Genomic DNA, 13,442 nt, shown 5'->3' on the forward strand with positions numbered 1-13,442 from the left:
TCACCTGGGTATAGTGATACACTTTGTGGAGATGCTCTGGGTGGTAAACCCCTCCCCCTGGTCTCAGGCTCCTCCCCTCACCTGGGTATAGTGATACACTTGGTAGAGATGCTCTGGGTGGTGAGCCCCTCCCCCTGGTCTCCGGCCCCTCCCCTCACCTGGGTATAGTGATACACTTGGTGGAGATGCTCTGGGTGGTGACCCCTCCCCCTGGTCTCAGGCTCCTCCCCTCACCTGGGTATAGTGATACACTTGGTAGAGATGCTCTGGGTGGTGAGCCCCTCCCCCTGGTCTCAGGCCCCTCCCCTCACCTGGGTATAGTGATACACTTGGTGGAGATGCTCTGGGTGGTGAGCCCCTCCCCCTGGTCTCAGGCTCCTCCCCTCACCTGGGTATAGTGATACACTTGGTGGAGATGCTCTGGGTGGTGACCCCTCCCCCTGGTCTCAGGCTCCTCCCCTCACCTGGGTATAGTGATACACTTGGTAGAGATGCTCTGGGTGGTAAACCCCTCCCCCTGGTCTCAGGCTCCTCCCCTCACCTGGGTATAGTGATACACTTGGTGGAGATGCTCTGGGTGGTGAGCGCCCCTCCCCCTGGTCTCAGACTCCTCCCCTCACCTGGGTATAGTGATACACTTGGTGGAGATGCTCTGGGTGGTGACCCCTCCCCCTGGTCTCAGGCTCCTCCCCTCACCTGGGTATAGTGATACACTTGGTGGAGATGCTCTGGGTGGTGACCCCTCCCCCTGGTCTCAGGCTCCTCCCCTCACCTGGGTATAGTGATACACTTGGTAGAGATGCTCTGGGTGGTGAGCCCCTCCCCCTGGTCTCAGGCCCCTCCCCTCACCTGGGTATAGTGATACACTTGGTGGAGATGCTCTGGGTGGTGAGCCCCTCCCCCTGGTCTCAGGCTCCTCCCCTCACCTGGGTATAGTGATACACTTGGTGGAGATGCTCTGGGTGGTGACCCCTCCCCCTGGTCTCAGGCTCCTCCCCTCACCTGGGTATAGTGATACACTTGGTAGAGATGCTCTGGGTGGTGAGCCCCTCCCCCTGGTCTCAGGCCCCTCCCCTCACCTGGGTATAGTGATACACTTGGTGGAGATGCTCTGGGTGGTAAACCCCTCCCCCTGGTCTCAGGCTCCTCCCCTCACCTGGGTATAGTGATACACTTGGTAGAGATGCTCTGGGTAGTGACCCCTCCCCCTGGTCTCAGACTCCTCCCCTCACCTGGGTATAGTGATACACTTGGTAGAGATGCTCTGGGTAGTGACCCCTCCCCCTGGTCTCAGACTCCTCCCCTCACCTGGGTATAGTGATACACTTGGTGGAGATGCTCTGGGTGGTGAGCGCCCCTCCCCCTGGTCTCAGACTCCTCCCCTCACCTGGGTATAGTGATACACTTGGTGGAGATGCTCTGGGTGGTGACCCCTCCCACTGGTCTCAGGCTCCTCCCCTCACCTGGGTATAGTGATACACTTGGTGGAGATGCTCTGGGTGGTGACCCCTCCCCCTGGTCTCAGACCCCTCCCCTCACCTGGGTATAGTGATACACTTGGTGGAGATGCTCTGGGTGGTGACCCCTCCCCCTGGTCTCAGGCTCCTCCCCTCACCTGGGTATAGTGATACACTTGGTGGAGATGCTCTGGGTGGTGACCCCTCCCCCTGGTCTCAGGCTCCTCCCCTCACCTGGGTATAGTGATACACTTGGTGGAGATGCTCTGGGTAGTGAGCGCCTTCTCCAGCTCGTCCAGCTGTCCGCTCTTCTTCAGCTTCTTCACCAGACTCTTCACCGCCTTCTCACACCACTTCTCCTCCTGTCCGTTCTGCTCCCCCTTCTTCCAGCCCAGCAGCCTCTTCACAATGGGGGGAGTGAAGGGCAGAATGGAGGACATGGCCGCCGCCACCAGCACCGCCGCCTCCCCCCCTCACACAAAGTTCTCTGTGCCCGATGTCCGCCCGGACTCTCCCCGCTCTGTCCCCCTCACCTTCTCCCCGCTTCTAACTTTTCTTCATCAGCCGCGTCACCTCCCCTCCCTCTGCCAGCACAACCCCCGCCCACCGCGCCTCGGCACGCCCACCTTGTCCCCACAGACACCCCGCTAGCCCCGCCCCTCCTCACGACGGCTTCTTAGGCCGCGGGCGACACTGGGTGTGACTAAGGGGGCGGAGCGGAGGGGGCGCGGTGGATTCATCCGCCCGATGGCGCGGCTCTGCGGTCATTTCCCTGAGTCCCTGAGTGAGGGGTGACAACGTGCGGAGCGACAACGTGCGGAGCGACAACGTGCGGAGCGCTGCGCTACCACTGCCCTTCACTTTAAGGGGAACCCTAACTCATATTTCCATCCATGGAGATTTATTATTATATAAAGAATATCATTACAACCATTCTTCAAAGACTTTTCTTATATCTCATTTTATTATTTTATTTCTATCATTTTTATTACATTATTATTTATTATTATTATTTTTTTCTATCTCCTTTATTATTATTATTATTATTATAATTTGTATTATATAATAATAATAATACTAATAAAATAATACTAAGACGATAATTATAACGACTAAATATTATAATTATTTTATAAATATTTTATTTTTTACAATTATTAATTTATTAATAATTATTCTTTATTTTAAATATTATTATTATTATTTTAATATTATTTTCTTATTTTATGTTATAAAAAGTATTATTAATATTACTATTTTATTATATTTACTTCTCACTGACAATTTTTTTCTATATCTACTTGTATTATTATTATTATTTTTATTATTTTATTATACAAATAATTAAATTAAATATAATCATTATTTTTTTATTTTTATAATTTTTATTATATTACTATTATTATTTCTACCTCCTATTTACTTTTATTATTTATATTATATAATAATAATATTACTAATAATAAAATAATACGAATACATTTATTTTAACAATTCAATATTATTTTTATTTTATAATTATTATTTTATTTTTTTACTTTTACAATTTATAATTTATTAATATTTATTATTTTTTTTCAATATTGTTGTTATTTTAATAATAATATTATTTTCTTGTTTTATGTCATAATTATTATTATTAATATTACTTTTTATTTTATATTTACTTCTCATTGACAATTATATTTCTATATCTACTTATATTATTATTATATTATTATTATTAATTATTTATTATTATTAATATTAAACAATAATAAAAAATATATAATTATTATTATTTTATTTTATAAGTTTTTATTATATTACTATTTATAATTATTATTATTTCTACCTCCTATTTTCTTTTATTATTATTTGTATTATTTAATAATAATGCTAATATTAAAATAATATTAATAACATTTAACAATTCAGTATTATTATTTTAGAATTATTATTTTATTTTTACTATTATTAAATGTATTAGTAATTATTCATTTTTATTATTAATATTTTATTCTCTTTTTTGTTAATATTATTGGTATTACTATATTTTTATATTTACTTGTCATTTACAATTATTTTTACATCTACTTTTATTATTATTTGTATTATTATTTTAGTGATATTACTAAAATATTATTTTTTACTTTTATTATATCTATTTTTCAGTTTTTTTTTATTATTATTATTATTATTGTTGTCATTTTTAATATAATTGTATATATAAATTATATATTTTTATATGATTGTATATCTTTGTATATAATACTAAGAATAATAACAACAGTAATAATAAAAGTTTATATAATAAAACTGTCTGTCAAGAATAAGTAAATATAATAAAAGTACACATAATATTGTTATTGTTATTATTATTATTTTTATTATTATTATTATGATTATTATTAATAAATTATTATTTATAATAAAAATAAATAACAACACTAACATTAAAAAAAAAAGAAATAGTTATGAAATAAACATAATATAAAGTAGAAACATTAATAATAATAAATACTAATTTAATAATAAATAATTATACTACAATTGTTTCAAAATAATAATAAAATAATACTTATACTACAGAAGTATTACATTATTTGTTTTAATTATTATAGAATATCTATATATTATTATTATTATATTAGTTTTTATTATCATTATTATTAATGTGTTTCTACCGTAATTCCTATTATATTTACTTTATACATTTTTATATTATTTTTAATGTTAGTATTGTTCGTTTTTAATATTATTATTATTATTATTATTATTAATAAACGTAAAAATATTATTTCTACTTTTTTTATACCTCTGTGAAAGTTATATATTATATACTTTTATTATTATTATTATTGTTGTTATTATTATTTGTAATATAATTATTGTATTAGTATTATATTATTATTACTATTAGAATCAAATAGTGTAAAACATTGACCCTGCCCTTGAACCCTGAATCTTGGATCTCTGATCTAGCTATGTTACACCTTTTACACTCCTCTTGTTGTTTTTTTTTTTTTTCTCATTATTCTACTCTGGCCACATGGTATCTTTTCCTTTTACACAAGTGCTGGCCCTTTGAGAAGTCAACCACGGTGGTTTGCTTTTCCAAGGGCATTTGGCAGACAGTGAGGAGGTAATATGTTGCCTCCTTACTACTTGGAGGGGGGATTTGGGTGAATTTGTGCTAGGAGGGGGGATTTGGGTGGATTTTGTGCTGGAAGGGGGGATTTGGGGAGGATTGTGCTAGGAGGGGGATTTGGGTGGAATTTGTACTTGGAGGGGGGAATTGTGCTGGGAGGGGGGATTTCTACCGGGAGGGGGGAATTGGAGGGGATTAGTGCTAGGAGGAGGGATTTGTGCTAGGAGGGGGGATTTGTGGGGAATTTGTGTTAGGAGGGGGGATTTGTGCTAGGAGGTGGGATTTGGGTGGATTAGTGCTAGGCGGAGGGATTTGTGCTAGGAGGGGGGGATTTGTGGGGAATTTTTGTTAGGAGGAGGAATTTGTGCTAGAAGGGGGGATTTGGGTGGATTTGTGCTAGGAGGGGGAGTTGGGTGGATTTGTGCTAGGAGGGGGGATTTGTGCTAGGAGAGGGGATGAGGGGGCATTTGTGGGGGAGTTTGTGCTGGGAGGGGGGATTTGGAGGGGATTAGTGCTAGGAGGAGGGAATTGTGCTAGGAGGAGGGATTTGGAGGGGATATGTGCTGGGAGGGGGGATTTGGTGGGAATTTGTGCTAGGAGGGGGAATTTGTTGGGAATTTGTGCTAAGAGGGTGGATTTTTGGGGGAACTTGTGCTGGGAGGGGGGATACGTGCTAGGAGGAGAACATTTGTTCTGGGAGGGAGATTTGGGGGATTTGAGCTAGGAAGGGGGATTTGTGCTGGGAGGGGGGAATTTGTGCTAGGAGGGGGGATTTGGGGGGATTTGTGCTGGGAGGGGGATTTGTGCTAGGAGGGGGGTTTTGGGGGAATTTGTGCTGGGAGGGAGGATTTGGTGGGGGAATGATGTGTACATAAGGGGACATTTTAGGAATAGGGATTTGTGCTAGAAGGTGTGAATTTTTTTTTGGGGGGGGATTTAGGGGATGGGGGGCAAAAATTTGTGCTTGAGGGGGGATTTTAGCAGAGGGGGGGATTTGTACTGGGAAGAGGGAGAATTTATGCAGATTTGTGCTCAGTGTTTTTGTGGGGGGGATTTTTCCTGATACATAATGCTCATACATCTTGCGGGGGGGGGGGGGGCGCAGTTTGGCATGTTCCCCCTGGGCTCTAGATGATCTTGTCCCGAAACTGCCAAAATCCCACTTTTCCCACCACCACATATATGCCCTACATGGTGAGCAAGAGGTTAATAAAGGGGTTTATTTTTGTGTCGGTAATTCAGCTTTAGGCGGTTGGAAACAATGTAGCGATGTCAGATAACCGCAAATCTCCTGTTTTACATCAACCTAGAGGAGGAATTTCACAGCTGATACTGCAGAACATGCAACAATGTTACCAGCATTAATATCAATGAAGAGAATACAAATGGCTGCACTTACTACACGGGTGATGGGGGAATATGATGGGTGATGGGGGAATATGACGGGTGATGGGGGAATGTGATGGGGCAATATGAGGGGTGATGGGGGAATATGACGGGTGATGGGGGGAATATGACGGGTGATGGGGGGAATATGACGGATGATGGGGGAATATGACGGGTGATGGGGGAATAAGACGGGTGATGGGGGAATATGACGGGTGATGGGGGTCATATGACGGGTGATGGGGGAATATGACGGGGGAATAAGACGGGTGACGGGGGAATAAGACAGGTGACGGGGGAATATGACTGGTGATGGGGGAATATGACGGGTCATGAAGGAATATAACGGGTAATGGAGGAATGTGACGGGGGAATATGACGGGTGATGGGGGAATATGACGGGTGATGGGGGAATATGACGGGTGATGGGGGAATATGACGGGTGATGGGGGAATATGACGGGTGATAGGGGAATATGACGGGTGATGGGGGAATATGACGGGTGATGGGGGAATATGACGGGTGATAGGGGGAATATGACGGGTGATGGGGGAATATGACGGGTGATGGGGGAATATGATGGGTGATGGGGGAATATGACGGGTGATGGAGGAATATGACGGGTGATGGGGGAATATGACGGGTGATGGGGGAATATGACGGGTGATGGGGGGAATATAAAGGGTGATGGGGGAATATGACGGGTGATGGAGGAATATGACGGGTGATGGGGGAATATGACGGGTGATGGGGGAATATGACGGGTGATGGGGGAATATGACGGGTGATGGGGGAATATGACGGGTGATGGGGGAATATGACGGGTGATGGAGGAATATGACGGGTGATGGGGGAATATGATGGGTGATGGGGGAATATGACGGGTGATGGGGGAATATGACATGTGATGGGGGAATATGATGGGTGATGGGGGAATATGACGGGTAATGGAGGAATATGACGGGTGATGGGGGAATATGACGGGTAATGGAGGAATATGACGGGTGATGGGGGAATATGACGGGTGATAGGGGAATATGACGGGTGATGGGGGAATATGACGGGTGATGGGGGAATATGACGGGTGATGGGGGAATATGACCGGGATATCTGCAGTGTTAAGTGGGTGAAAATCTCTCCATTCCCCACCCACAGATAATGATCCTCCTCACTTCCAAATGTTACCAAACTCATTTCCAGCAACATAATTATATGAGAACTGCAGGATGATAATTGATATTTCACCACTAATACTTCCACCCCCCTTCCTGCCCAGCCTAATTTTCAGCTTTCTGCGCTGTTGTGCTTTGAATGACAATTACGCGGTCATACCGTACCCATATAACATTTTTATTATTTTGTTCACACAAATCGAGCTTCCTTTTGATGGTATTTAACCACTTCTGGACCGGAAGGATTTGCCCCTTTAATGACCAGGCCATTTTTTGCGATTCGGAACTGCGTTACTTTAACCGAAAATTTGCGCGGTCGTGCGACGCTATACCCAAATAAAATTGATGTCCTTTCCCCCCCCCCCCCCCCATAAACAGAGCTTTCTTTTGGTGGCATTTGATCACCTGTGCGATTTGTATTCGCCATAAACAAAAAAGTGCGACAATTCTGAAAAAATATATATATTTTTCACATTCTACTACATATATTCCCCCCAAAAATTCAAAATCAAAATTTTTCATAATATTAGGTAAATTTGTATTCTGCTACATATTTTTGGTAAAAAAAAATCGCAATAAGCGTATATTGATTGGTTTGCGTAAAAGTTATCTACAAACTAGGGGAAAGTTTTATGTCATTTTTATGTAATTTATTATTATTATTTTAGTTTTTTTTTTTTTTTACTAGTAATGGCAGCGATCTGCAATTTTTAGCGGGACTGCAACATTGCGGCGGACAGATCGGACCCCTAACTGACATTTGACACTTTTGGGGGGACCAGTGACATTACTACAGTAATCAGTTCTAAAAATATGTGCTGTTACTGTAATAATGACACTGGCAGGGAAGGGGATTAACCTAGGGGTGATCAAAGGGTTAAGTGTGAGCCTAGGGGAGTGTTTTCTAACTGTGGGGGGAGGGGCTTGTGAAATGATCATAGAGACCTGTGATCCTATATAGAAGGATCACAGGCACTCTGTGACCATTCAAGGGAGAAGAATGGTCAGATGTGTTTACAACAGCCATCCGTCCTTCTCTCTCAGCGGGGAGCGATTGCGGGTGCCCAGCAGCAATCACAGTCGAGGGTCCCGTGGATTGGCATTCCTAGTGGAGGCGGGAGCGCATGCTCGCCCCCCCCCCCCCAGCACCACGCACGCGACCAACGTAGGGCTACGTCGTTTCGCGCAGCCGACCCAGGTGGTCGGTAAATGGTTAATCACCACTGAGTTTTTTTTATTTTTTGCTAAAAAAAAAATGAAAACAGACCGAAAAAAAAAAAAAAAAGTTTTTGTTATAAAATTTTGCAAATAAATAATCTTTCTTCATAAAATTAGGCAACACTGTATTCTGCTACATTTCATTTGGTGAAAATAACCCCAATTAGTGTATATTAATTAGTCTGTATTCAGTGCGGCCCCTCCATTAGGGCGCAGGGGCGCCGCCCCCTCTAATCCATGCACCCGGCCCCTAATTTACATGCAGAGCGCCGGAAGCATGAATTCCAATGGGTTTTTTTTTTTTGGTTTTTTGTTTTTTTGCCCCCATCAACACTTTTTTAAGCACATGATTAGAGCCAGAGGCTCTAATTGGCTTCAAAAAGGGTGTGCTCGGGGCTCAAAAGCCCACCCAGTTGTGTGACATTAGCAAATTAATATTTGCTAATGTCTTTCTGTTTCTCCTCACAGCCAATCAGGAGGTGGGTCCTGAGCCCTGATTTGCCAGGAGTCCTAAGACCCAATTTGCCACGAGTCCTAACTCTCGATTGGCCCGGGTAGAGAAGCGAGCGCCGGGACTCGGGAGGAGACGCAGGGGCAGAAGCCGCCACCTGCATGGGGTAAAAGCAGCGGCTGGCGAGGGGCCCGGCGTGCGATCGATCGTCGATCAGTCGATCGATCGACAGGGAGGGTTGGCAATTGTGGTTGGCTGGCTGGGTGGGGGGGCGCCCCCCAAGAAAATTGGGGACCAGCAGCCACTCTCTGTATGTAAGAGCCCACAAACTATGGCATATATATGAAAATTGATCAATCCCGATGTACTGACTGCATATCACATTTCTTGAGGCCCATAAATGCCAGGAAAGTGCAAACACCCCCCCCCCCCCCCCCAAATAATTCCTTTTTGAAAACTAGACAGTCCAATGTATTTAGTAAAATGCATGGTGAGTTTTTTGAAGTTGTCATTTTTTAGAAAATGAACAAACTAAAAAAAAAAAATATATATATATATATATATATATATATATATATATATTTTTTTTTTTTTTTTTAACTGTCACCAGTTCAGTACAGCATTATCATATAAAATAAACGGTGCGGCAGTGATCAGGGACACTGACTGATGACAGTAAATTAATAACATATAAAACAAATAAATAAAATAAATAAATAGATAAATAAATAAATAATGATAATAATTATTATTTTTTTTAACAAAATTTTATTGAGTTTTAACAATAAAAGTACAAAAAGTTGGAGGTGATAAGAAATGCAACGTGGGAGAGTTTTTTTTTATTACATATATATATATATATATTTTTTTGTTTTTACTGTCACCAGTTCAGTACTGCATTATCATATAAAATAAATGGAGTGGCGGTGATCAGGGACACTGACTGATGACTGTAAATAAATAAAATCTAAAACAAATAAATAAAATAAATAAATAAATAAATAATGATAATAATTATTATTATTTTTTTTTTAACAAAATTTTATTAAGTTTTAACAATAAAAGTACAAAAAGTTGGAGGTGATAAGAAATGCAACGTGGGAGAGTTTTTTTTTTATTACATATATATATATATATTTTTTTTTTTACTGTCACCAGTTCAGTACTGCATTATCATATAAAATAAATGGTGTGGCGGTGATCAGGGACACTGACTGATGACCGTAAATAAATAAAATATAAAACAAATAAATAAAATAAATAAATAGATAAATAAATAAATAAAGATAATAATTATAATTTTTTTTTATTACATATATATATATATATTTTTACTGTCACCAGTGCAGTACAGCATTATCATATAAAATAAATGGTGTAGCGGTGATCAGGGACACTGACTGATGACAGTAAATAAATAAAATATAAAACAAATAAATAAAATAAATAAATAGATAAATAAATAAATAAAGATAATAATTATAATTTTTTTTATTACATATATATATATATATTTTACTGTCACCAGTGCAGTACAGCATTATCATATAAAATAAATGGTGTAGCGGTGATCAGGGACACTGACTGATGACAGTAAATAAATAAAATATAAAACAAATAAATTAAATAAATAAATAGATAAATAAATAAATAATGATAATAATATTTGTTTTTTTATTACACATATATATATATATATATATATATATATATATATATATTTAACACACTGTCACAAGAGCAATACAATGCTACCATAATAACACTGTACTACTCTGGGGAAGTGATTGCTATGACTATTCATTTTCATTGGTATAAACAACCATTTTTACTGAATGAAACTGATTCATTCAGTGTGTATTGTTGTGATTGGCCACAGCTAATCACATGGTAGAGATGGGCTGTGATTGGCTCTATCTGTATCATGTGATCACTGTCACTAATCACAGCTAGCAACACAATTGTACACAATGGATGGCATGAAAGGAAGCCGTCCATTGTTTACAATTGTCATGTGATCTGCTGGGAACAATCACATGGTACCAGCAGGAAGCCGTTACATTCATCAGCCGGTGATAGATTCTGGGAGGACGTCATATGACGTCAATTGACAGCTAGATGGGAAGTGGTTAAATCCGTATTAAAAGCCAAAAACAAAATTGTAATATATTTCAGTCATTAGATGTGGTGGCTGCATTCATTTACATTTTTTTAGGCATTTTTCCCTTCTGTTTTTACCTGGTGATCCAGCCAGTAACACACCTCTTGTATTAGAGTGCCCCACTCTGGATGAAGGAGAACAGGAGGCACAGCGGACATCAGCATTTTCAGTCTGGGGGGAGGAGAGTGTTGGATGTGTTAATAGATTTAGATACACCACAAAATTAAAACCAAACTCCAGCTTATACTTTATAATCAGTTACAGCAAACAGTTTATTTCAATTTGGGATAAAGGTTTTACATAATTGAATAAAAGCTGATCATTGTAAGCACCCCTGTCCGTGGTAAATGGTTTGTCCTATACCCTCCAACTGCTACATTGGTAGTTTTCTATTTTCTATTCAAAAATAACAGACTCATATTGTAGGACGTGGTGCCTGCATTAGTTTTCTTTTTTTTTTTTTCCAAGAGCTTTTTTCTTTATTTTCATGTGGTGATTGGCCGGATAGCATACCTCCTGTCTTAGGGTGTCTACATTCACACTTCCACTGTATCTATGGAGGAACAACATATCCCCCCTCTGGACAGCAGCACTGTCAATGATTTAGATGGAGTTCACGTAAGAGACTAATGCCTCGTACACACGCATCGATTATTGGCCGGGAATTTTCGGCCAACGTCCGATCTGCCGATTTTCGGCTTGTTAGTATGATGCTTTCGACAACCGACTCCGACTTTTCGGCCGAATAAAATCTGGTGTGCAGGCTATAAAATTTTTTTGGCCGTCAACACAACGGCCGATTTTCCGTCAGTCAGTACAGATTTCGGCAGACAAAAATCTGATGAGCAAGACTGGGCATGCTCAGAGAAGAAAAAACACAAAGAAAGCAAACCAACACATGACATCACTTCTGAAGTAGATTTTTGTTGGCCGAGAAAATTCGTGTGCAGTCTAGGCACATTCCAGCCAACAAAACACCACTTTGGACAAAAGTCGGACGATCGGTCGGCCGATAATCGCTGCGTGTGTACGAGGCTTAACAAATCAAAGTCCAACTCCTGCCAATACTTATTAAGAAGATACAGTAATGGTTTATTTTTCCTTTTGGGAAAAAGGTTTTACATAAATAAATAAAAATGAGCATTATAAGGACCCCTGCCAGTGTTAAATGGTTTGTCCCGACTCTGTAACTGCCACTTTTGTTGGACAGCTTGGTCTGGTAACCACTTCAGCCCCAGAAAGGTTTTACCCCCTTATGACCAGGTCATATTTTGCGATTCGGCACTGCGTTGCTTTAACTGACAATTGCGCTGTCTTGCAACGCTGTACTCAAATAAAATTGATGTCCTTTTTTCCCACAAATAGAGCTTTCTTTTTGGTGGTATTTGATCACCTCTGCGATTTCTCATTTTTGTGCTATAAACAAAAAAAGTGTCAATTTTGAAAAAACACCAATATTTTCTACTTTCTGCTATAAAACATTCCCAATAAAACAATTTCTAAAAATCTATTTTTTTATCAGTTTAGGCCAATTTGTATTCTGCTACATATTTTTGGTAAAACAAATTCGAAAAAGCGTATAATAATTGGTTTGCGCAAAGGTTATCGTGTTTACAAACTACAGTATAGATTTATGGACTTTTTATTTTTTTATTAGTAATGGCGGCAATCAGTGATTTTTATCAGGACTGCGGCATTGCGGCGGACAAATCTGACACCCCGTGACACTTTCTGGGGACCAGTGACATTAATACAGTGATCAGTGCTAAATATTATGTACTGTTACTGTATAAATTACACTGGCAGGGAAGGGGTTAACACTGGGGGTGATCAAGGGGTGAAATGTGTTCCCTAGATGTGCTTACTATAACTGTGTGGGGGGATGGGTTGGACTGAGGCACAGAGAGATCAGTGATTCAGCTTAGCTGAATCACACTGTCTTTCCCTGCCTCTTTGACAGGAGAGCCATCTTGCAATCTTTGGTTAGACAGGTGTCGTTTCATTGAAACTTCAGTAGGACAGGTGTCCTTTCATTGGCCCATCGGTTGGACAGGTTTCCTTTCATTGTCCCATTGGTTGGACAGGTGTGCTTTCATTGGCCCATCGGTTGGACAGGTGTCCTTTCATTGTCCCATCGGTTGGACAGGTGTCCTTTCATTGTCCCATCGGTTGGACAGGTGTCCTTTCATTGTCCCATCGGTTGTACAGGTGTCCTTTCATTGGCCCATCGGTTGGACAGTTGTCCTTTCATTGGACCCCCAGTTGGACAGGTGACCTTTCACTGGACCATCAGCTAATCTACTGTTACTATTGCTCTCTAGCTCAAGACAATGTTAGTGCACCATCATTGGACAGGTGTCCTTTTATTGGACCACTGGTTGAATAGGTGTCCTTTCATTGGCCCATCAGTTGGACAGGTGTCCTTTCATTGACCCAGACAGGTGTCTATTCATTGGCTAATTGGTTA

At 40.6% G+C, this 13,442-nt stretch overlaps 1 protein-coding gene across 3 annotated transcripts in view; it reads right to left on the bottom strand.

The window, feature by feature from the left end:
• SMAD3 (SMAD family member 3) overlaps positions 1-2,030 on the bottom strand; it is a 217,733-nt gene extending 215,703 nt beyond the window's left edge. Inside the window, exon 1 of one of the 3 annotated variants that reach the window (XM_082253028.1) lies at positions 1,710-2,030. In XM_082253028.1, coding sequence (XP_082109154.1) covers positions 1,710-1,897 — 188 coding nt within the window. In that variant the 5' untranslated portion in view covers positions 1,898-2,030. Of the gene's footprint in view, positions 1-541; positions 584-1,691 lie in introns of those variants that run through there. The other 2 variants (XM_082253023.1, XM_082253027.1) reach the window with 2 other exon arrangements.
• Between the last annotated feature and the right edge of the window lie 11,412 nt (positions 2,031-13,442).

This window comes from Pelophylax lessonae (assembly GCF_965119305.1).
Source record: "Pelophylax lessonae genome assembly, chromosome: 4".
In the NCBI taxonomy this organism is placed as follows: Eukaryota; Metazoa; Chordata; class Amphibia; order Anura; family Ranidae; genus Pelophylax; species Pelophylax lessonae.